Source organism: Pseudophryne corroboree, chromosome 2 (assembly GCF_028390025.1).
Source record: "Pseudophryne corroboree isolate aPseCor3 chromosome 2, aPseCor3.hap2, whole genome shotgun sequence".
Lineage (NCBI taxonomy): Eukaryota > Metazoa > Chordata > Amphibia > Anura > Myobatrachidae > Pseudophryne > Pseudophryne corroboree.
This window is the reverse complement of record NC_086445.1, coordinates 1,043,210,683-1,043,237,157: the sequence shown is the minus strand read 5'-3', so window position 1 is coordinate 1,043,237,157 and position 26,475 is coordinate 1,043,210,683. Positions and strand designations below refer to the sequence as shown.

The 26,475-nt window shown below is 53.8% G+C and overlaps 1 protein-coding gene across 9 annotated transcripts in view; it reads left to right on the top strand.

The window, feature by feature from the left end:
* The window catches only part of STXBP5L (syntaxin binding protein 5L), a 619,515-nt gene that overhangs the window by 154,548 nt on the left and 438,492 nt on the right, over window positions 1-26,475 (top strand). For all 9 annotated transcript variants that reach the window (XM_063956843.1, XM_063956842.1, XM_063956846.1 and 6 more), the window contains 2 exons: window positions 4,581-4,662; window positions 5,893-5,993. In XM_063956843.1, the coding sequence (XP_063812913.1) occupies window positions 4,581-4,662; window positions 5,893-5,993 (183 nt within the window). The remainder of the gene's footprint in view (window positions 1-4,580; window positions 4,663-5,892; window positions 5,994-26,475) is intronic.

Here is a 26,475-nt window from a genome sequence, read left to right as displayed (position 1 = left end):
TGTCATCCTGTCTCCCCCTATGTCTTCCTGTCTCCCCCTATGTCATCCTGTCTCCCCCTATGTCTTCCTGTCTCCCCCTAATGTCTTCCTGTCCCTCCCCATGTCTTCCTATCTTCCCCTTACGTCTTTCTGTCTCTCCCCTTATGTCTTTCTGTCTCCCCTTATGTCTTCCTGTCTCCCCCCCTGCATCATCCTATCTATCTCTATGTTGTCCTGTCTCCCTCCTACATTGTCCTGTCTCCCCTCTACATTGTCCTATATCCCCTCTGTGTCGTCCTGTCTCTCCCCTACGGCATCTTGTCTCCCCTCTGTCTTTCTGTCTCCCCCTATGTCTTTCTCTTTCCCCCCTATGTCATCCTGTCTTCCCCCATGCTGTCTTGTCTCCCCCATGTCGTCCTTTGTCCCCCCTACATTATCCTGTCTCCCCCCTACATCAACTTGTCTCCTCCCTATGCTGCCCTGTCTTCCCCTATGTCTTCCTGTCTCCCCCATGTCTTCCTTCTCCCCCCATGTCTCCCCCCCCCAAGTTGTCCTGTCTCCCCTAAGATGTCCTGTCTCTCCCCCTAGGTTGTCCTTTGTTCCCCCTACGTTATCCTGTCTCCCCCACCCACGTCGTCCTGTTTCCCCCTCCTACATCAACCTGTCTCCCCCCTACATCATCCTGTCTCCTCCCTACATCATCCTGTCTCCCCCATAAGTCATCTTGTCTCTTCCTGCATCGCCCTGTCTCCCCTGTCTTTTTGTGTCTCCCACATGTCCTATTTTCCCCATGTTCTCCTATCACCCACATATTGTCCTGTATCAGCCCATGTCTCCTGTCTCCCACATATTGTCCTGTCTCCCCCATGTTCTTCTGTCTCCCACATATTGTCCTGTCTCTCCCATGTTCTTCTGTCTCCCACATATTGTCCTGTCTCTCCCATGTTCTTCTGTCTCCCACATATTGTCCTGTCTCTCCCATGTTCTTCTGTCTCCCACATATTGTCCTGTCTCCCACATATTGTCCTGTCTCTCCCATGTTCTTCTGTCTCCCACATATTGTCCTGTCTCCCCCCATGTTCTCCTGTCTCCCACATATTGTCCTGTCTCTCCCATGTTCTTCTGTCTCCCACATATTGTCCTGTCTCCCCCATGTTCTTCTGTCTCCCACATATTGTCCTGTCTCCCCCATGTTCTTCTGTCTCCCACATATTGTCCTGTCTCCCCCCATGTTCTCTCATCCTGTCGTCAGCTTGGCCCCCACAGTGCTGTTCCACCATGCTCCCATTACCCTCCTGGAGTGTGAGTGAGAGAGGCAGCACAGCTTGCTGGGAAAGGAACGTGCGTCCTGTATGTTCCCATCACCACCTATTGCCCAGGAAATGATCTATTCTTTGCAGCGCTTTCCGTATAGCCATTCATCCAGGAGAGCCCCGCTAATCAGGTTATGCCCTGACAGTGGCTGTGGGTACATAAATTACCTTTATTGTATTAAAATGTGATAAATAGATAAATTAGGGTAAATAGCAGGATCTTTAGATTTTTCTAATGGAATCTATTTATTTTCTCTGTGTGACCAGAATATCCCCGTTGCTCCCACAATGCCTTGCAGCATCTCTGAGGAGCGGCCATCAATAAACAAGGCTGTTTACTCTGCATTTATATGGAAATTGGAGGCTTTAAGCATATGTTTGCCGAGCACTATGGGAAGGTCTGGCGAACGCTGATATTCTCATCTGCGTAAGACAAACAGACAGCAGGCTGAACATATAGGATCCAAAATAACCGTCAGCCGCCTCACTCCTCTGCTCCCTGTTAATTTAATTATGTATAAGAAATTGCATTATATATAAACATACAAGACTGCATTATGAAAGGCAGAGCCGCCCCTCACCCGGTTCTGTCGGCACGTTCTGCTGCCAGCGTTTGGCAGCGCCACAGACCCAGACAGTCTGACACAGCTCCGTCTATCTACAGACCGGCTTACAGCTGTTTAATACTCAGCAGGCCAGTGCTAGGGGTCATCTTATAAAGCTATTAAGTAACTTATGGCGTGGATATATGACATGTTATTTATGAAACATGAGCACTCATGGAAAGACCAGCTTATTGCTGCAATACAGATTTTAGTAGCACCGCTATTTACCAGACCGGGAAGGCAGGGGTTTTCTCTGCTCCGCTGTCAGCCCAGCGAAGGGTCACTGTGATGATAAAAATTATCATTAATAAAGTGTGTATGCAATATCCAGCACATGTGTGGGTTTAGTACGTGCTGCATACTGCCTGTCCGTTACGCCAAAAGCACCATTCTGAGAAACCTGTTGTCAACCTCTATCCGGTAGCTTTCTGCAGAATTTATCACTGCTTGATAAAAAGACCCCTTAACCTCTTGTTGCTGAATGGAGAAAGAGATTTCTGTAGACGTACCACATAAGCCTGTACAATTGTAACCGCATCCCGCCTGTATATGTCTGGCTGTATTCATGTACATTTCAGTAAAGCAATTAACCATATTCCTTATCAAAGGAATAAAAGCCCAGTAATAAAAGCTTTTGCAGAATGATTTAGTGCTGGTCTCTTTATAGTATAACAACAGTAAAGTATACAAGATTTAGCTCTTATTTAGCTCTTTTTTCCAGATGAGATTTTTGCTGGGTATGAGTAGCACTTTGTATCATGTTATGTGCCAGACGTTCTCTTCCTGTGTATTAGTTCCAGCCTTTATTTTGCACTCAGGAAATGTTTCGTTGTTTAATAAAGAGATGATCCAGCCTCATTGTGGCAGATGGGCAATGGAAGATATCATTCTTATTGCCGCATATTGTGGATAAGGAATCTTTTTCCAGTGCTATTTATCAATGAACCTATGCCAGGGCGGTAAGCGTCGGTATCCTGAACGTCTGCGTTTTAACTGCATCCCGTCTTGCTGACAGTCAGTATGTTGAAAGCATTATGTCAGCATCATAACTTTAAACATGATTATAAAGTATAATTTTTAAAGTTATAATGTTGACACGGTTAAAATGCTTTTAATAACATTCCAACTGTGTCAACAATCTCCCGTCATCATAATTTCACCATATAATGTATTAGACAGCGTTACTGCCGTATACACCCCGCCAGGAGATCTGACCAGCGGCTGTCCCGCAGAATGCAGAAACCTGTACTTTTCGCTGCTGGCGGTGGACGATTGGGCAGCGGGGGTCTGTCCCGGCGGTGTAACTGCCTAATGTCATTATATATTCCGGATATTGTAAAATGAAATGAGCGTATCCTGTATTCATGATCAGTTGGCCTGAAGTTGTACCTTAGGCAGCAGCTGTGATACTATGTAACAAATGTAGGGCCATTAAGAGCCACGCCGGGCCCCAGTAAAGGCTTGGGGGCGAGGCTTATTAAGTGGGCGTTGTTATGTCCACTTAATAAGCCATGTTTAAACATTTGTGAATAATAAAATAATTGCAGGGCCGCTTACAAGGGGGGCACCGTTTTAACATAGGGGGGTAGTGGGAAGGCAACCGCTTCCTACCTTACTTGATCTGAAAGTGGGTCCCTCCTCCCCAGCGACGCCAGCCACTAGAGAGAAAAGATGTGACAGAGTCTTTGCTTCCTATGTGCAGCACCATCTTCCCGAAGATATTGCCGCAGTACAGGTATCCGGGGGGAGGGGGTTAGCAACCCGGGGCCCCTCCAGCAGCCCAGGCCCGGGTAATTTGTACCCTCTCCCCCTGCCTCTCAGCACCGCTGAACAAGTGCACAATGTACAGGTGTCTGACATAGAGTATTTCTCTTTTATGTCCCCCAGGGGGAAATGGGAAAGACATAAGAATGACAATTGACTCTGGGGGTAATTCAGACCTGATCGCTCGCCAGCTATTTTTTTGCAGCACTGCGATCAGATAGTCGCCGCCTATAGGGGAGTGTATTTTCGCTTTGCAAGTGTGTGAACGCCTGTGCAGCCGAGCGGTAAAAAAAAGTTTGTGCAGTTTCTTAGTTGGCCAGGACTTACTCAGCAGCTGCGATCACTTCAGCCTGTCCGGGCCCGGAATTGACGTCAGACACCCGCCCTGCAAACGCCTGGACACGCCTGCGTTTTTCCAACCACTCCCTGAAAACGGTCAGTTGCCGCCCACAAATACCTTCTTCCTGTCAATCTCCCTGCGATTGGCTGTGCGAATGGATTCTTCATTAAATCCATAGCTCAGCAACGATACGCATTGTACCTGTGAGACGCACCTGCGCATTACGCTGCATACGCATGCGCAGTTCTGACCCGATCGCAGCGCAGCAACAAAAAAAAAAACTAGCGTGCGGTCAGGTCTGAATGACCCCCCTGTCCATACAGTAGTCCTATGTTTCAGTGACATTGGGTTATCCTGCGTAACCATACGGGGGAGGGGGACGTAATGTTCTGCAGTGTCACCTATGTGTTATTGTGTTATAACATCTCCTGTTATTTCTCTATCCTCTGCCGTACATTGCGTTAATGGTGAATGTGCTGTCTGCCTCACCGGGGACAGGGTTATATATGTGTCACACCTGCAAGGTTCATTGTTTCATAATTGTTCACCAGTAAAATCCTTAACTATTGATCACAACAGACTGGGCCGGCCTGGTGTGGACTGCCACTGCCAGCACGATAGCACCGCGGCAGTACTGCATCTCCAGTTCTTAATCAACGAGGTAAGTGAGGCTGTAACTCCGGCCCTGCTGCTTCGTGTGTTCTGCATGGATGTGACAGGTAACACAACAATACCGCAATGCCGATGTGTCCTCATACACAGCACCTCAATATGCCGTGCGGCACAAGATTCCTGGTGCACGTGATGCACGCTGAGCGGTGTAACGCAGACACTTTTTCTGTAAATTGTGCATCTTATTTGCACCACGCATGCAGCGAAACACCACTGACAGTGTACCCGAGACACCAGGCTGCGACTTTAACCGCACAGGAATTAGTTTGAAACATGTACAAAGTTGCAGATGAAGCACAACGGAAACTGTTGTGAGGAACAGCCGCAGCCGCTGCATTCTAGCACTTCCTGTACAGATTCAGGCTCAAGTGCGCACACAGATGTACAATCGCTGCACGGCAGATTAATCAGGCAAGTCTTCTGAAGGTTTGTTGCACCGTGACGCGACTAAACACATATTCTAGGGAAATAACACTAATTTGCGTTAGACTTGGTGTACTGAGAAGGACTGTTTTGCTTAAGAGCGGCAATAGTGTATAAGGACACATTTGTATCTGCTTATTGCACAAACATGTAATATAAAAGTTCCCTTTGTTTCCCATCATCCACCCCTATAAAAGTATTCTGCATCTGATGCTTGGAGTGCGGCTGGTGATGCACTTTCCTACAGAAACACAATTGGGATAACATCTGGGCGCTGCGGAGCTGCTGGGGAATTCTAGGACCACTGCGAGGAGAGGGCGTCTGTGCTGGGAATGTCACTGTAATGTCTCTGTCCAATGAGTCACAGGCAAGGCCCAGATTCGCGCAAATGATCATCTGCGCCTAAGTCTGTAAAAAGTCACACAGCGCATGCGGCCCACGTTTGTGTACAAAGACACGCTGTGGAAATTGAGATGCGCGGTCCCAGAAATATATTGGAGACTGGGAGGTGAGTGGGCTGTGACCGGAAGGTGTATATCCAGACGCACAGAGATGCACCATCTGACGTCCGTGCTATGGCGGTGACTGGTGACAGACGCACACACAGCTGTCCCATCATTATCTGGCAGTCAGGTCGCTCCCCCCCTGGGATGTTCTTAGCTATTCTGCAGAATGACACAGGGCAACGTGATTTGCTGAAAATTCATTAATCAAATATTCAGCATCTGTTTAGAATAAATATAAATACAGTGTTACTTGTATGATACAATTCCTGCCTATCTGTGTTTGTTTGCAGGGTGCCTTGGTCACTGCGTGTGCTAACGAGACGCTCCACTTGTGGAACCTGAGACAGAAGCGGCCGGCTGTACTTCATTCCCTTAGATTTAACAAAGAGCGGTAAGAGCGAGAAAACGGCATGTCACAAAGTGTCCAGCACAGAGTAACAGGCGGACGGGGAAGGGGCACACATACATAGTACAGGGGTGTACCTGAGGGTTACAGGATAGTGTCCAGCACAGAGTGACAGGCGGGCGGGGAAGGGGCACACATACATAGTACAGGGGGTGTACCTGAGGGTTACAGGATAGTGTCCAGCACAGAGTGACAGGCGGGCGGGGAAGGGGCACACATACATAGTACAGGGGGTGTACCTGAGGGTTATAGGATAGTGTCCAGCACAGAGTGACAGGCGTACGAGGAAGGGGCACACATACATAGTACAGGGGGTGTACCTGAGGGTTATAGGATAGTGTCCAGCATAGAGTGACAGGCGGGCGGGGAAGGGGCACACATACATAGTACAGGGGGTGTACCTGAGGGTTATAGGATAGTGTCCAGCATAGAGTGACAGGCGGGCGGGGAAGGGGCACACATACATAGTACAGGGGGTGTACCTGAGGGTTACAGGATAGTGTCCAGCACAGAGTGACAGGCAGGGCGGGGAAGGGGCACATATACATAGTACAGGGGGTGTACCTGAGGGTTACCGGATAGTGTCCAGCACAGAGTGACAGGCAGGGCGGGGAAGGGGCACACATACATAGTACAGGGGGTGTACCTGAGGGTTACAGGATAGTGTCCAGCACAGAGTGACAGGCAGGGCGGGGAAGGGTACACATACATAGTACAGGGAGTGTACCTGAGGGTTACAGGATAGTGTCCAGCACAGAGTGACAGGCAGGACGGGGAAGGGGCACACATACATAGTACAGGGGGTGTACCTGAGGGTTACAGGGTAGTGTCCAGCACAGAGTGACAGGCAGGGCGGGGAAGGGGCACACATACATAGTACAGGGGGTGTACCTGAGGGTTACAGGATAGTGTCCAGCACAGAGTGACAGGCGGGGAAGGGGCACACATACATAGTACAGGGAGTGTACCTGAGGGTTACAGGATAGTGTCCAGCACAGAGGGACAGGCGGGGAAGGGGCACACATACATAGTACAGGGGCTGTACCTGAGGGATACAGGATAGTGTCCAGCACAGAGTGACAGGCAGGGCGGGGAAGGGGCACACATACATAGTACAGGGGGTGTACCTGAGGGTTACAGGATAGTGTCCAGCACAGAGTGACAGGCAGGGCGGGGAAGGGGCACACATACATAGTACAGGGGATGTACCTGAGAGTTACAGGATAGTGTCCAGCACAGAGTGACAGGCGTACGAGGATGGGCACACATACATAGTACAGGGGGTGTACCTGACGGTTATAGGATAGTGTCCAGCACAGAGTGACAGGCGTACGAGGATGGGCACACATACATAGTACAGGGGGTGTACCTGACGGTTATAGGATAGTGTCCAGCACAGAGTGACAGGCGAAGAAGGGGCACACATACATAGTACAGGGGGTGTACCTGACGGTTATAGGATAGTGTCCAGCATAGAGTGACAGGCGGGCGGGGAAGGGGCACACATACATAGTACAGGGGGTGTACCTGAGGGTTATAGGATAGTGTCCATCACAGAGTGACAGGCGGGGAAGGGGCACACATACATAGTACAGGGTATGCACCTGAGGGTTATAGGATAGTGTCCAGCACAGAGTGACAGGCGGGGAAGGGACACACATATATAGGTTAGGGGGTGTACCTGAGGGTTACAGGATAGTGTCCAGCACAGAGTGACAGGCAGGGCAGGGAAGGGGCACACATACATAGTACAGGGGGTGTACCTGAGGGTTACAGGATAGTGTCCAGCACAGAGTAACAGGCAGGACGGGGAAGGGGCACACATACATAGTACAGGGGGTGTACCTGAGGGTTACAGGATAGTGTCCAGCACAGAGTGACAGGCAGGGCGGGGAAGGGTACACATACATAGTACAGGGGGTGCACCTGAGGGTTACAGGATAGTGTCCAGCACAGAGTGACAGGCAGGACGGGGAAGGGGCACACATACATAGTACAGGGGGTGTACCTGAGGGTTACAGGATAGTGTCCAGCACAGAGTGACAGGCAGGGCGGGGAAGGGGCACACATACATAGTACAGGGGGTGTACCTGAGGGTTACAGGATAGTGTCCAGCACAGAGTGACAGGCGGGGAAGGGGCACACATACATAGTACAGGGGGTGTACCTGAGGGTAACAGGATAGTGTCCAGCACAGAGGGACAGGCGGGGAAGGGGCACACATACATAGTACAGGGGCTGTACCTGAGGGATACAGGATAGTGTCCAGCACAGAGTGACAGGCAGGGCGGGGAAGGGGCACACATACATAGTACAGGGGGTGTACCTGAGGGTTACAGGATAGTGTCCAGCACAGAGTGACAGGCAGGGCGGGGAAGGGGCACACATACATAGTACAGGGGATGTACCTGAGAGTTACAGGATAGTGTCCAGCACAGAGTGACAGGCGTACGAGGATGGGCACACATACATAGTACAGGGGGTGTACCTGACGGTTATAGGATAGTGTCCAGCACAGAGTGACAGGCGTACGAGGATGGGCACACATACATAGTACAGGGGGTGTACCTGACGGTTATAGGATAGTGTCCAGCACAGAGTGACAGGCGAAGAAGGGGCACACATACATAGTACAGGGGGTGTACCTGACGGTTATAGGATAGTGTCCAGCATAGAGTGACAGGCGGGCGGGGAAGGGGCACACATACATAGTACAGGGGGTGTACCTGAGGGTTATAGGATAGTGTCCAGCACAGAGTGACAGGCGGGGAAGGGGCACACATACATAGTACAGGGTATGCACCTGAGGGTTATAGGATAGTGTCCAGCACAGAGTGACAGGCGGGGAAGGGACACACATATATAGGTTAGGGGGTGTACCTGAGGGTTACAGGATAGTGTCCAGCACAGAGTAACAGGCAGGACGGGGAAGGGGCACACATACATAGTACAGGGGGTGTACCTGAGGGTTACAGGATAGTGTCCAGCACAGAGTGACAGGCAGGCGGGAAAGGGGCACACATACATAGTACAGGCTGTGTACCTGAGGGTTACAGGATAGTGTCCAGCACAGAGTGACAGGCGGGCGGGGAAGGGGCACACATACATAGTACAGGGGGTGTACCTGAGGGTTACAGGATAGTGTCCAGCACAGAGTGACAGGCGGGGCAGGGAAGGGGCACACATACATAGTACAAGGGGTGTACCTGGGGGTTACAGGATAGTGTCCAGCACAGAGTGACAGGCAGGGCGGGGAAGGGGCACACATACATAGTACAGGGGGTGTACCTGGGGGTTACAGGATAGTGTCCAGCACAGAGTGACAGGCAGGACGGGGAAGGGGCACACATACATAGTACAGGGGGTGTACCTGAGGGTTACAGGATAGTGTCCAGCACAGAGTGACAGGCAGGACGGGGAAGGGGCACACATACATAGTACAGGGGGTGTACCTGAGGGTTACAGGATAGTGTCCAGCCCAGAGTGACAGGCAGAGCGGGGAAGGGTACACATACATAGTACAGGGGGTGTACCAGAGGGTTACAGGATAGTGTCCAGCACAGAGTGACAGGCAGGACGGGGAAGGGGCACACATAGATAGTACAGGGGGTGAACCTGAGGGTTACAGGATAGTGTCCAGCACAGAGTGACAGGCAGGACAGGGAAGGGGCACACATACATAGTACAGGGGGTGTACCTGAGGGTTACAGGATAGTGTCCAGCACAGAGTGACAGGCAGGACGGGGAAGGGGCACACATACATAGTACAGGGGGTGTACCTGGGGGTTACAGGATAGTGTCCAGCACAGAGTGACAGGCAGGACGGGGAAGGGGCACACATACATAGTACAGGCGGTGTACCTGAGGGTTATAGGATATTGTCCAGCACAGAGTGACAGGCGGGGAAGGGACACACATATATAGGTTAGGGGGTGTACCTGAGGGTTACAGGATAGTGTCCAGCACAGAGTAACGGGCAGGACGGGGAAGGGGCACACATACATAGTACAGGGGGTGTACCTGAGGGTTACAGGATAGTGTCCAGCACAGAGTGACAGGCAGGACGGGGAAGGGGCACACATACATAGTACAGGGGGTGTACCTGAGGGTTATAGGATAGTGTCCAGCACAGAGTGACAGGCGGGGAAGGGGCACACATACATAGTACAGGGGGTGTACCTGAGGGTTACAGGATAGTGTCCAGCACAGAGTGACAGGCAGGACGGGGAAGGGGCACACATACATAGTACAGGGGGTGTACCTGAGGGTTACAGGATAGTGTCCAGCACAGAGTGACAGGCAGGACGGGGAAGGGGCACACATACATTGTACAGGGGGTGTACCTGTGGGTTATAGGATAGTGTCCAGCACAGAGTGACAGGCGGGGAAGGGGCACACATACATAGTACAGGGGGTGTACCTGAGGGTTACAGGATAGTGTCCAGCACAGAGTGACAGGCAGGACGGGGAAGGGGCACACATACATAGTACAGGGGGTGTACCTGAGGGTTATAGGATAGTGTCCAGCACAGAGTGACAGGCGGGGAAGGGGCACACATACATAGTACAGGGGGTGTACCTGAGGGTTACAGGATAGTGTCCAGCACAGAGTGACAGGCAGGACGGGGAAGGGGCACACATACATAGTACAGGGGGTGTACCTGAGGGTTACAGGATAGTGTCCAGCACAGAGTGACAGGCAGGACGGGGAAGGGGCACACATACATAGTACAGGGGGTGTACCTGAGGGTTATAGGATAGTGTCCAGCACAGAGTGACAGGCGGGGAAGGGGCACACATACATAGTACAGGGGATGTACCTGAGGGTTACAGGATAGTGTCCAGCACAGAGTGACAGGCAGGACGGGGAAGGGGCACACATACATAGTACAGGGGGTGTACCTGAGGGTTATAGGATAGTGTCCAGCACAGAGTGACAGGCGGGGAAGGGGCACACATACATAGTACAGGGGATGTACCTGAGGGTTACAGGATAGTGTCCAGCACAGAGTGACAGGCGGGGAAGGGGCACACATACATAGTACAGGGGTGTAACTGAGGGTTATAGGATAGTGTCCAGCACAGAGTGACAGGCGGGGCGGGGAAGGGGCACACATACATAGTACAGGGGTGTACCTGAGGGTTACAGGATAGTGTCCAGCACAGAGTGACAGGCGGGGAAGCGACACACATATATAGGTTAGGGGGTGTACCTGAGGGTTACAGGATAGTGTCCAGCACAGAGTGACAGGCGGGGAAGGGGCACACATACATAGTACAGGGGGTGTACCTGAGGGTTACAGGACAGTGTCCAGCACAGAGTGACAGGCGGTGCGGGGAAGGGGCACACATACATAGTACAGGGGGTGTACCTGAGGGTTACAGGATAGTGTCCAGCACAGAGTGACAGGCGGGGCAGGGAAGGGGCACACATACATAGTACAGGGGGTGTACCTGGGGGTTACAGGATAGTGTCCAGCACAGAGTGACAGGCAGGACGGGGAAGGGGCACACATACATAGTACAGGGGGTGTACCTGAGGGTTACAGGATAGTGTCCAGCACAGAGTGACAGGCAGGACGGGGAAGGGGCACACATACATAGTACAGGGGGTGTACCTGAGGGTTACAGGATAGTGTCCAGCACAGAGTGACAGGCAGAGCGGGGAAGGGTACACATACATAGTACAGGGGGTGTACCTGAGGGTTACAGGATAGTGTCCAGCACAGAGTGACAGGCAGGACGGGGAAGGGGCACACATACATAGTACAGGGGGTGTACCTGAGGGTTACAGGATAGTGTCCAGCACAGAGTGACAGGCAGGACGGGGAAGGGGCACACATACATAGTACAGGGGGTGTACCTGAGGGTTACAGGATAGTGTCCAGCCAAGAGTGACAGGTAGGACGGGGAAGGGGCACACATACATAGTACAGGGGGTGTACCTGAGGGTTACAGGATAGTGTCCAGCACAGAGTGACAGGCAGGACGGGGAAGGGGCACACATACATAGTACAGGGGGTGTACCTGAGGGTTACAGGATAGTGTCCAGCACAGAGTGACAGGCGGGGCAGGGAAGGGGCACACATACATAGTACAGGGGGTGTACCTGGGGGTTACAGGATAGTTTCCAGCACAGAGTGACAGGCGGGGAAGGGGCACACATACATAGTACAGGGGTGTACCTGAGGGTTACAGGATAGTGTCCAGCACAGAGTTACAGGCAGGACGGGGAAGGGGCACACATACATAGTACAGGGGGTGTACCTGAGGGTTACAGGATAGTGTCCAGCACAGAGTGACAGGCAGGGCGGGGAAGGGGCACACGTACATAGTACAGGGGGTGTACCTGAGGGTTATAGGATAGTGTCCAGCACAGAGTGACAGATGGGCGGGGAAGGGACACACATATATAGGTTAGGGGGTGTACCTGAGGGTTACAGGATAGTGTCCAGCACAGAGTGACAGGCAGGGCAGGGAAGGGGCACACATACATAGTACAGGGGGTGTACCTGAGGGTTACAGGATAGTGTCCAGCACAGAGTAACAGGCAGGATGGGGAAGGGGCACACATACATAGTACAGGGGGTGTACCTGAGGGTTACAGGATAGTGTCCAGCACAGAGTGACAGGCAGGCGGGAAAGGGGCACACATACATAGTACAGGGGGTGTACCTGAGGGTTACAGGATAGTGTCCAGCACAGAGTGACAGGCGGGGCGGGGAAGGGGCACACATACATAGTACAGGGGGTGTACCTGAGGGTTACAGGATAGTGTCCAGCACAGAGTGACAGGCGGGGCAGGGAAGGGGCACACATACATAGTACAGGGGGTGTACCTGGGGGTTACAGGATAGTGTCCAGCACAGAGTGACAGGCAGGACGGGGAAGGGGCACACATACATAGTACAGGGGGTGTACCTGGGGGTTACAGGATAGTGTCCAGCACAGAGTGACAGGCAGGACGGGGAAGGGGCGCACATACATAGTACAGGGGGTGTACCTGAGGGTTACAGGACAGTGTCCAGCACAGAGTGACAGGCAGGACGGGGAAGGGGCACACATACATAGTACAGGGGGTGTACCTGAGGGTTACAGGATAGTGTCCAGCACAGAGTGACAGGCAGAGCGGGGAAGGGTACACATACATAGTACAGGGGGTGTACCTGAGGGTTACAGGATAGTGTCCAGCACAGAGTGACAGGCAGGACAGGGAAGGTGCACACATACATAGTACAGGGGGTGTACCTGAGAGTTACAGGATAGTGTCCAGCACAGAGTGACAGGCAGGACGGGGATGGGGCACACATACATAGTACAGGGGGTGTACTTGGGGGTTACAGGATAGTGTCCAGCACAGAGTGACAGGCAGGACGGGGAAGGGGCACACATACATAGTACAGGGGGTGTACCTGAGGGTTATAGGATAGTGTCCAGCACAGAGTGACAGGCGGGGAAGGGACACACATATGTAGGTTAGGGGGTGTACCTGAGGGTTACAGGATAGTGTCCAGCACAGAGTAACAGGCAGGACGGGGAAGGGGCACACATACATAGTACAGAGGGTGTACCTGAGGGTTACAGGATAGTGTCCAGCACAGAGTGACAGACAGGACGGGGAAGGGGCACACATACATAGTACAGGGGGTGTACCTGTGGGTTATAGGATAGTGTCCAGCACAGAGTGACAGGCGGGGAAGGGGCACACATACATAGTACAGGGGGTGTACCTGAGGGTTACAGGATAGTGTCCAGCACAGAGTGACAGGCGGGGAAGGGGCACACATACATAGTACAGGGGGTGTACCTGAGGGTTACAGGATAGTGTCCAGCACAGAGTGACAGGCGGGGAAGGGGCACACATACATAGTACAGGGGGTGTACCTGAGGGTTACAGGATAGTGTGCAGCACAGAGTGACAGGCAGGACGGGGAAGGGGCACACATACATAGTACAGGGGGTGTACTTGAGGGTTACAGGATAGTGTCCAGCACAGAGTGACAGGCGGGGAAGGGGCACACATACATAGTACAGGGGATGTACCTGAGGGTTACAGGATAGTGTCCAGCACAGAGTAACAGGCGGGGAAGGGGCACACATACATAGTACAGGGGTGTACCTGAGGGTTATAGGATAGTGTCCAGCACAGAGTGACAGGCGGGGCGGGGAAGGGGCACACATACATAGTACAGGGGTGTACCTGAGGGTTACAGGATAGTGTCCAGCACAGAGTGACAGGCGGGGAAGCGACACACATATATAGGTTAGGGGGTGTACCTGAGGGTTACAGGATAGTGTCCAGCATAGAGTGACAGGCAGGGCGGGGAAGGGGCACACATACATAGTACAGGGGGTGTACCTGAGGGTTACAGGATAGTATCCAGCACAGAGTGACAGGCGGGGAAGGGGCACACATACATAGTACAGGGGGTGTACCTGAGGGTTACAGGATAGTGTGCAGCACAGAGTGACAGGCAGGACGGGGAAGGGGCACACATACATAGTACAGGGGGTGTACCTGAGGGTTACAGGATAGTGTCCAGCACAGAGTGACAGGCGGGGAAGGGGCACACATACATAGTACAGGGGATGTACCTGAGGGTTACAGGATAGTGTCCAGCACAGAGTGACAGGCGGGGAAGGGGCACACATACATAGTACAGGGGTGTACCTGAGGGTTATAGGATAGTGTCCAGCACAGAGTGACAGGCGGGGCGGGGAAGGGGCACACATACATAGTACAGGGGTGTACCTGAGGGTTACAGGATAGTGTCCAGCACAGAGTGACAGGCGGGGAAGCGACACACATATATAGGTTAGGGGGTGTACCTGAGGGTCACAGGATAGTGTCCAGCATAGAGTGACAGGCAGGGCGGGGAAGGGGCACACATACATAGTACAGGGGGTGTACCTGAGGGTTACAGGATAGTATCCAGCACAGAGTGACAGGCGGGGAAGCGACACACATATATAGGTTAGGGGGTGTACCTGAGGGTTACAGGATAGTGTCCAGCACAGAGTGACAGGCAGGACGGGGAAGGGGCACACATACATAGTACAGGGGGTGTACCTGAGGGTTACAGGACAGTGTCCAGCACAGAGTGACAGGCGGTGCGGGGAAGGGGCACACATACATAGTACAGGGGGTGTACCTGAGGGTTACAGGATAGTGTCCAGCACAGTGACAGGCGGGGAAGGGGCACACATACATAGTACAGGGGATGTACCTGAGGGTTACAGGATAGTGTCCAGCACAGAGTGACAGGCGGGGAAGGGGCACACATACATAGTACAGGGGTGTACCTGAGGGTTATAGGATAGTGTCCAGCACAGAGTGACAGGCGGGGCGGGGAAGGGGCACACATACATAGTACAGGGGTGTACCTGAGGGTTACAGGATAGTGTCCAGCACAGAGTGACAGGCGGGGAAGGGGCACACATACATAGTACAGGGGGTGTACCTGAGGGTTACAGGATAGTGTCCAGCACAGAGTGACAGGCGGGGAAGGGGCACACATACATAGTACAGGGGGTGTACCTGAGGGTTACAGGATAGTGTGCAGCACAGAGTGACAGGCGTACGAGGAAGGGGCACACATACATAGTACAGGGGGTGTACCTGAGGGTTATAGGATATTGTCCAGCATAGAGTGACAGGCGGGCGGGGAAGGGGCACACATACATAGTACAGGGGGTGTACCTGAGGGTTATAGGATAGTGTCCAGCACAGAGTGACAGGCAGGACGGGGAAGGGGCACACATACATAGTACAGGGGGTGTACCTGTGGGTTATAGGATAGTGTCCAGCACAGAGTGACAGGCGGGGAAGGGGCACACATACATAGTACAGGGGGTGTACCTGAGGGTTACAGGATAGTGTCCAGCACAGAGTGACAGGCGGGGAAGGGGCACACATACATAGTACAGGGGGTGTACCTGAGGGTTACAGGATAGTGTCCAGCACAGAGTGACAGGCGGGGAAGGGGCACACATACATAGTACAGGGGGTGTACCTGAGGGTTACAGGATAGTGTCCAGCACAGAGTGACAGGCGGGGAAGGGGCACACATACATAGTACAGGGGGTGTACCTGAGGGTTACAGGATAGTGTGCAGCACAGAGTGACAGGCGTACGAGGAAGGGGCACACATACATAGTACAGGGGGTGTACCTGAGGGTTACAGGATAGTGTGCAGCACAGAGTGACAGGCAGGACGGGGAAGGGGCACACATACATAGTACAGGGGGTGTACCTGAGGGTTTGCAGGATAGTGTCCAGCACAGAGTGACAGGCAGGACGGGGAAGGGGCACACATACATAGTACAGGGGGTGTACCTGAGGGTTATAGGATAGTGTCCAGCACAGAGTGACAGGCGTTGAAGGGGCACACATACATAGTACAGGGGATGTACCTGAGGCTTACAGGATAGTGTCCAGCACAGAGTGACAGGCGGGGAAGGGGCACACATACATAGTACAGGGGTGTACCTGAGGGTTATAGGATAGTGTCCAGCACAGAGTGACAGGTGGGGCGGGGAAGGGGCACACATACATAGTACAGGGGTGTACCTGAGGGTTACAGGATAGTGTCCAGCACAGAGTGACAGGCTGGGAAGCGACACACATATATAGGTTAGGGGGTGTACCTGAGGGTTACAGGATAGTGTCCAGCATAGAGTGACAGGCAGGGCGGGGAAGGGGCACACATACATAGTACAGGGGGTGTACCTGAGGGTTACAGGATAGTATCCAGCACAGAGTGACAGGCGGGGAAGGGGCACACATACATAGTACAGGGGATGCACCTGAGGGTTATAGGATAGTGTCCAGCACAGAGTGACAGGCGGGGAAGCGACACACATATATAGGTTAGGGGGTGTACCTGACGGTTACAGGATAGTGTCCAGCACAGAGTGACAGGCAGGACGGGGAAGGGGCACACATACATAGTACAGGGGGTGTACCTGAGGGTTACAGGACAGTGTCCAGCACAGAGTGACAGGCGGTGCGGGGAAGGGGCACACATACATAGTACAGGGGGTGTACCTGAGGGTTACAGGATAGTGTCCAGCACAGAGTGACAGGCGGGGCAGGGAAGGGGCACACATACATAGTACAGGGGGTGTACCTGGGGGTTACTGGATAGTGTCCAGCACAGAGTGACAGGCAGGACGGGGAAGGGGCACACATACATAGTACAGGGGGTGTACCTGAGGGTTACAGGATAGTGTCCAGCACAGAGTGACAGGCAGGACGGGGAAGGGGCACACATACATAGTACAGGGGGTGTACCTGAGGGTTACAGGATAGTGTCCAGCACAGAGTAACAGGCAGGATGGGGAAGGGGCACACATACATAGTACAGGGGGTGTACCTGAGGGTTACAGGATAGTGTCCAGCACAGAGTGACAGGCAGGCGGCACACATACATAGTACAGGGGGTGTACCTGAGGGTTACAGGATAGTGTCCAGCACAGAGTGACAGGCGGGGCGGGGAAGGGGCACACATACATAGTACAGGGGGTGTACCTGAGGGTTACAGGATAGTGTCCAGCACAGAGTGACAGGCGGGGCAGGGAAGGGGCACACATACATAGTACAGGGGGTGTACCTGGGGGTTACAGGATAGTGTCCAGCACAGAGTGACAGGCAGGACGGGGAAGGGGCACACATACATAGTACAGGGGGTGTACCTGAGGGTTACAGGATAGTGTCCAGCACAGAGTGACAGGCAGGACGGGGAAGGGGAACACATACATAGTACAGGGGGTGTACCTGAGGGTTACAGGATAGTGTCCAGCACAGAGTGACAGGCAGAGCGGGGAAGGGTACACATACATAATTCAGGGGGTGTACCTGAGGGTTACAGGATAGTGTCCAGCACAGAGTGACAGGCAGGACAGGGAAGGTGCACACATACATAGTACAGGGGGTGTACCTGAGAGTTACAGGATAGTGTCCAGCACAGAGTGACAGGCAGGACGGGGAAAGGGCACACATACATAGTACAGGGGGTGTACTTGGGGGTTACAGGATAGTGTCCAGCACAGAGTGACAGGCAGGACGGGGAAGGGGCACACATACATAGTACAGGGGGTGTACCTGAGGGTTATAGGATAGAGTCCAGCACAGAGTGACAGGCGGGGAAGGGACACACATATGTAGGTTAGGGGGTGTACCTGAGGGTTACAGGATAGTGTCCAGCACAGAGTAACAGGCAGGACGGGGAAGGGGCACACATACATAGTACAGAGGGTGTACCTGAGGGTTACAGGATAGTGTCCAGCACAGAGTGACAGACAGGACGGGGAAGGGGCACACATACATAGTACAGGGGGTGTACCTGTGGGTTATAGGATAGTGTCCAGCACAGAGTGACAGGCGGGGAAGGGGCACACATACATAGTACAGGGGGTGTACCTGAGGGTTACAGGATAGTATCCAGCACAGAGTGACAGGCGGGGAAGGGGCACACATACATAGTACAGGGGGTGTACCTGAGGGTTACAGGATAGTGTCCAGCACAGAGTGACAGGCGGGGAAGGGGCACACATACATAGTACAGGGGGTGTACCTGAGGGTTACAGGATACTGTGCAGCACAGAGTGACAGGCAGGACGGGGAAGGGGCACACATACATAGTACAGGGGGTGTACCTGAGGGTTACAGGATAGTGTCCAGCACAGAGTGACAGGCGGGGAAGGGGCACACATACATAGTACAGGGGATGTACCTGAGGGTTACAGGATAGTGTCCAGCACAGAGTGACAGGCGGGGAAGGGGCACACATACATAGTACAGGGGTGTACCTGAGGGTTATAGGATAGTGTCCAGCACAGAGTGACAGGCGGGGCGGGGAAGGGGCACACATACATAGTACAGGGGTGTACCTGAGGGTTACAGGATAGTGTCCAGCACAGAGTGACAGGCGGGGAAGCGACACACATATATAGGTTAGGGGGTGTACCTGAGGGTTACAGGATAGTGTCCAGCATAGAGTGACAGGCAGGGCGGGGAAGGGGCACACATACATAGTACAGGGGGTGTACCTGAGGGTTACAGGATAGTATCCAGCACAGAGTGACAGGCGGGGAAGGGGCACACATACATAGTACAGGGGGTGTACCTGAGGGTTACAGGATAGTGTGCAGCACAGAGTGACAGGCAGGACGGGGAAGGGGCACACATACATAGTACAGGGGGTGTACCTGAGGGTTACAGGATAGTGTCCAGCACAGAGTGACAGGCAGGACGGGGAAGGGGAACACATACATAGTACAGGGGGTGTACCTGAGGGTTACAGGATAGTGTCCAGCACAGAGTGACAGGCAGAGCGGGGAAGGGTACACATACATAATTCAGGGGGTGTACCTGAGGGTTACAGGATAGTGTCCAGCACAGAGTGACAGGCAGGACAGGGAAGGTGCACACATACATAGTACAGGGGGTGTACCTGAGAGTTACAGGATAGTGTCCAGCACAGAGTGACAGGCAGGACGGGGAAAGGGCACACATACATAGTACAGGGGGTGTACTTGGGGGTTACAGGATAGTGTCCAGCACAGAGTGACAGGCAGGACGGGGAAGGGGCACACATACATAGTACAGGGGGTGTACCTGAGGGTTATAGGATAGAGTCCAGCACAGAGTGACAGGCGGGGAAGGGACACACATATGTAGGTTAGGGGGTGTACCTGAGGGTTACAGGATAGTGTCCAGCACAGAGTAACAGGCAGGACGGGGAAGGGGCACACATACATAGTACAGAGGGTGTACCTGAGGGTTACAGGATAGTGTCCAGCACAGAGTGGCAGACAGGACGGGGAAGGGGCACACATACATAGTACAGGGGGTGTACCTGTGGGTTATAGGATAGTGTCCAGCACAGAGTGACAGGCGGGGAAGGGGCACACATACATAGTACAGGGGGTGTACCTGAGGGTTACAGGATAGTATCCAGCACAGAGTGACAGGCGGGGAAGGGGCACACATACATAGTACAGGGGGTGTACCTGAGGGTTACAGGATAGTGTCCAGCACAGAGTGACAGGCGGGGAAGGGGCACACATACATAGTACAGGGGGTGTACCTGAGGGTTACAGGATACTGTGCAGCACAGAGTGACAGGCAGGACGGGGAAGGGGCACACATACATAGTACAGGGGGTGTACCTGAGGGTTACAGGATAGTGTCCAGCACAGAGTGACAGGCGGGGAAGGGGCACACATACATAGTACAGGGGATGTACCTGAGGGTTACAGGATAGTGTCCAGCACAGAGTGACAGGCGGGGAAGGGGCACACATACATAGTACAGGGGTGTACCTGAGGGTTATAGGATAGTGTCCAGCACAGAGTGACAGGCGGGGCGGGGAAGGGGCACACATACATAGTACAGGGGTGTACCTGAGGGTTACAGGATAGTGTCCAGCACAGAGTGACAGGCGGGGAAGCGACACACATATATAGGTTAGGGGGTGTACCTGAGGGTTACAGGATAGTGTCCAGCATAGAGTGACAGGCAGGGCGGGGAAGGGGCACACATACATAGTACAGGGGGTGTACCTGAGGGTTACAGGATAGTATCCAGCACAGAGTGACAGGCGGGGAAGGGGCACACATACATAGTACAGGGGGTGTACCTGAGGGTTACAGGATAGTGTGCAGCACAGAGTGACAGGCAGGACGGGGAAGGGGCACACATACATAGTACAGGGGGTGTACCTGAGGGTTACAGGATAGTGTCCAGCACAGAGTGACAGGCGGGGAAGGGGCACACATACATAGTACAGGGGATGTACCTGAGGGTTACAGGATAGTGTCCAGCACAGAGTGACAGGCGGGGAAGGGGCACACATACATAGTACAGGGGTGTACCTGAGGGTTATAGGATAGTGTCCAGCACAGAGTGACAGGCGGGGCGGGGAAGGGGCACACATACATAGTACAGGGGTGTACCTGAGGGTTACAGGATAGTATCCAGCACAGAGTGACAGGCGGGGAAGCGACACACATATATAGGTTAGGGGGTGTACCTGAGGGTTACAGGATAGTGTCCAGCACAGAGTGACAGGCAGGACGGGGAAGGGGCACACATACATAGTACAGGGGGTGTACCTGAGGGTTACAGGACAGTGTCCAGCACAGAGTGACAGGCGGTGCGGGGAAGGGGCACACATACATAGTACAGGGGGTGTACCTGAGGGTTACAGGATAGTGTCCAGCACAGTGACAGGCGGGGAAGGGGCACACATACATAGTACAGGGGATGTACCTGAGGGTTACAGGATAGTGTCCAGCACAGAGTGACAGGCGGGGAAGGGGCACACATACATAGTACAGGGGTGTACCTGAGGGTTATAGGATAGTGTCCAGCACAGAGTGACAGGCGGGGCGGGGAAGGGGCACACATACATAGTACAGGGGTGTACCTGAGGGTTACAGGATAGTGTCCAGCACAGAGTGACAGGCGGGGAAGGGGCACACATACATAGTACAGAGGGGGGAACCTGAGGGTTACAGGATAGTGTCCAGCACAGAGTGACAGGCGGGGAAGGGGCACACATACATAGTACAGGGGGTGTACCTGAGGGTTACAGGATAGTGTGCAGCACAGAGTGACAGGCGTACGAGGAAGGGGCACACATACATAGTACAGGGGGTGTACCTGAGGGTTATAGGATAGTGTCCAGCATAGAGTGACAGGCGGGCGGGGAAGGGGCACACATACATAGTACAGGGGGTGTACCTGAGGGTTATAGGATAGTGTCCAGCACAGAGTGACAGGCAGGACGGGGAAGGGGCACACATACATAGTACAGGGGGTGTACCTGTGGGTTATAGGATAGTGTCCAGCACAGAGTGACAGGCGGGGAAGGGGCACACATACATAGTACAGGGGGTGTACCTGAGGGTTACAGGATAGTGTCCAGCACAGAGTGACAGGCGGGGAAGGGGCACACATACATAGTACAGGGGGTGTACCTGAGGGTTACAGGATAGTGTCCAGCACAGAGTGACAGGCGGGGAAGGGGCACACATACATAGTACAGGGGGTGTACCTGAGGGTTACAGGATAGTGTGCAGCACAGAGTGACAGGCAGGACGGGGAAGGGGCACACATACATAGTACAGGGGGTGTACCTGAGGGTTTGCAGGATAGTGTCCAGCACAGAGTGACAGGCAGGACGGGGAAGGGGCACACATACATAGTACAGGGGGTGTACCTGAGGGTTATAGGATAGTGTCCAGCACAGAGTGACAGGCGTTGAAGGGGCACACATACATAGTACAGGGGATGTACCTGAGGGTTACAGGATAGTGTCCAGCACAGAGTGACAGGCGGGGAAGGGGCACACATACATAGTACAGGGGTGTACCTGAGGGTTATAGGATAGTGTCCAGCACAGAGTGACAGGCGGGGCGGGGAAGGGGCACACATACATAGTACAGGGGTGTACCTGAGGGTTACAGGATAGTGTCCAGCACAGAGTGACAGGCTGGGAAGCGACACACATATATAGGTTAGGGGGTGTACCTGAGGGTTACAGGATAGTGTCCAGCATAGAGTGACAGGCAGGGCGGGGAAGGGGCACACATACATAGTACAGGGGGTGTACCTGAGGGTTACAGGATAGTATCCAGCACAGAGTGACAGGCGGGGAAGGGGCACACATACATAGTACAGGGGATGCACCTGAGGGTTATAGGATAGTGTCCAGCACAGAGTGACAGGCGGGGAAGCGACACACATATATAGGTTAGGGGGTGTACCTGACGGTTACAGGATAGTGTCCAGCACAGAGTGACAGGCAGGACGGGGAAGGGGCACACATACATAGTACAGGGGGTGTACCTGAGGGTTACAGGACAGTGTCCAGCACAGAGTGACAGGCGGTGCGGGGAAGGGGCACACATACATAGTACAGGGGGTGTACCTGAGGGTTACAGGATAGTGTCCAGCACAGAGTGACAGGCGGGGCAGGGAAGGGGCACACATACATAGTACAGGGGGTGTACCTGGGGGTTACTGGATAGTGTCCAGCACAGAGTGACAGGCAGGACGGGGAAGGGGCACACATACATAGTACAGGGGGTGTACCTGAGGGTTACAGGATAGTGTCCAGCACAGAGTGACAGGCAGGACGGGGAAGGGGCACACATACATAGTACAGGGGGTGTACCTGAGGGTTACAGGATAGTGTCCAGCACAGAGTGACAGGCAGAGCGGGGAAGGGTACACATACATAGTACAGGGGGTGTACCTGAGGGTTACAGGATAGTGTCCAGCACAGAGTGACAGGCGGGCGGGGAAGGGGCACACATACATAGTACAGGGGGTGTACCTGAGGGTTACAGGATAGTGTCCAGCACAGAGTGACAGGCAGGACGGGGAAGGGGCACACATACATAGTACAGGGGGTGTACCTGAGGGTTATAGGATAGTGTCCAGCACAGAGTGACAGGCGTTGAAGGGGCACACATACATAGTACAGGGGATGTACCTGAGGGTTACAGGATAGTGTCCAGCACAGAGTGACAGGCGGGGAAGGGGCACACATACATAGTACAGGGGTGTACCTGAGGGTTATAGGATAGTGTCCAGCACAGAGTGACAGGCGGGGCGGGGAAGGGGCACACATACATAGTACAGGGGTGTACCTGAGGGTTACAGGATAGTGTCCAGCACAGAGTGACAGGCTGGGAAGCGACACACATATATAGGTTATGGGGTGTACCTGAGGGTTACAGGATAGTGTCCAGCATAGAGTGACAGGCAGGGCGGGGAAGGGGCACACATACATAGTACAGGGGGTGTACCTGAGGGTTACAGGATAGTATCCAGCACAGAGTGACAGGCGGGGAAGGGGCACACATACATAGTACAGGGGATGCACCTGAGGGTTATAGGATAGTGTCCAGCACAGAGTGACAGGCGGGGAAGCGACACACATATATAGGTTAGGGGGTGTACCTGACGGTTACAGGATAGTGTCCAGCACAGAGTGACAGGCAGGACGGGGAAGGGGCACACATACATAGTACAGGGGGTGTACCTGAGGGTTACAGGACAGTGTCCAGCACAGAGTGACAGGCGGTGCGGGGAAGGGGCACACATACATAGTACAGGGGGTGTACCTGAGGGTTACAGGATAGTGTCCAGCACAGAGTGACAGGCGGGGCAGGGAAGGGGCACACATACATAGTACAGGGGGTGTACCTGGGGGTTACTGGATAGTGTCCAGCACAGAGTGACAGGCAGGACGGGGAAGGGGCACACATACATAGTACAGGGGGTGTACCTGAGGGTTACAGGATAGTGTCCAGCACAGAGTGACAGGCAGGACGGGGAAGGGGCACACATACATAGTACAGGGGGTGTACCTGAGGGTTACAGGATAGTGTCCAGCACAGAGTGACAGGCAGAGCGGGGAAGGGTACACATACATAGTACAGGGGGTGTACCTGAGGGTTACAGGATAGTGTCCAGCACAGAGTGACAGGCGGGCGGGGAAGGGGCACACATACATAGTACAGGGGGTGTACCTGAGGGTTACAGGATAGTGTCCAGCACAGAGTGACAGGCAGGGGGGAGGGGGGGGGGCACACATACATAGTACAGGGGTGTATCTGAGGGTTACAGGATAGTGTCCAGCACAGAGTGACAGGCAGGGCGGGGGAAGGGGCACACATCCATAGTACAGGGGGTGTACCTGAGGGTTACAGGATAGTGTCCAGCACAGAGTGACAGGCAGGGGGGGGGAGGGGCACACATACATAGTACAGGGGGTGTACCTGAGGGTTACAGGATAGTGTCCAGCACAGAGTGACAGGCGGGGCGGGGAAGGGGCACACATACATAGTACAGGGGGTGTACCTGAGGGTTACAGGATAGTGTCCAGCACAGAGTGACAGGCGGGGCGGGGAAGGGGCACACATACATAGTACAGGGGGTGTACCTGAGGGTTACAGGATAGTGTCCAGCACAGAGTGACAGGCGGGGGGGGGGCACACATACATAGTACAGGGGTGTACCTGAGGGTTACAGGATAGTGTCCAGCACAGAGTGACAGGCAGGGCGGGGGAAGGGGCACACATACATAGTACAGGGGGTGTACCTGAGGGTTACAGGATAGTGTCCAGCACAGAGTGACAGGCAGGGCGGGGAAGGGGCACACATACATAGTACAGGGGGTGTACCTGAGGGTTACAGGATAGTGTCCAGCACAGAGTGACAGGCGGGCGGGGAAGGGGCACACATACATAGTACAGGGGTGTACCTGAGGGTTACAGGATAGTGTCCAGCACAGAGTGACAGGCGGGGGAGGGGCACACATACATAGTACAGGGGGTGTACCTGAGGGTTACAGGACAGTGTCCAGCACAGAGTGACAGGCGGGCGGGGAAGGGGCACACATACATAGTACAGGGGGTGTACCTGAGGGTTACAGGATAGTGTCCAGCACAGAGTGACAGGCAGGACGGGGAAGGGGCACACATACATAGTACAGGGGGTGTACCTGAGGGTTACAGGATAGTGTCCAGCACAGAGTGACAGGCGGGATGGGGAAGGGGCACACATACATAGTACATGGGGTGTACCTGAGGGTTCTAGGATAGTGTCCAGCACAGGTGACAGGCGGGGAAGGGGCACACATACATAGTACAGGGGGTGTACCTGAGGGTTACAGGATAGTGTCCAGCACAGAGTGACAGGCGGGCGGGGAAGGGGCACACATACATAGTACAGGGGGTGTACCTGAGGGTTATAGGATAGTGTCCAGCACAGAGTGACAGGCGGGGCGGGGAAGGGGCACATAGTACAGGGGATGTACCTGAGGGTTTACAGGATAGTGTCCAGCACAGAGTGACAGGCGGGCGGGGAAGGGGCACACATACATAGTACAGGGGGTGTACCTGAGGGTTACAGGATAGTGTCCAGCACAGAGTGACAGGCGGGCGGGGAAGGGGCACACATACATAGTACAGGGGGTGTACCTGAGGGTTACAGGATAGTGTCCAGCACAGAGTGACAGGCAGGACGGGGAAGGGGCACACATACATAGTACAGGGGTGTACCTGAGGGTTACAGGATAGTGTCCAGCACAGAGTGACAGGCGGGGGAGGGGCACACATACATAGTACAGGGGGTGTACCTGAGGGTTACAGGATAGTGTCCAGCACAGAGTGACAGGCGGGCGGGGAAGGGGCACACATACATAGTACAGGGGGTGTACCTGAGGGTTACAGGATAGTGTCCAGCACAGATGACAGGCGGGGAAGGGGCACACATACATAGTACAGGGGGTGTACCTGAGGGTTACAGGATAGTGTCCAGCACAGATGACAGGCGGGGAAGGGGCACACATACATAGTACAGGGGGTGTACCTGAGGGTTACAGGATAGTGTCCAGCACAGATGACAGGCGGGGAAGGGGCACACATACATAGTACAGGGGGTGTACCT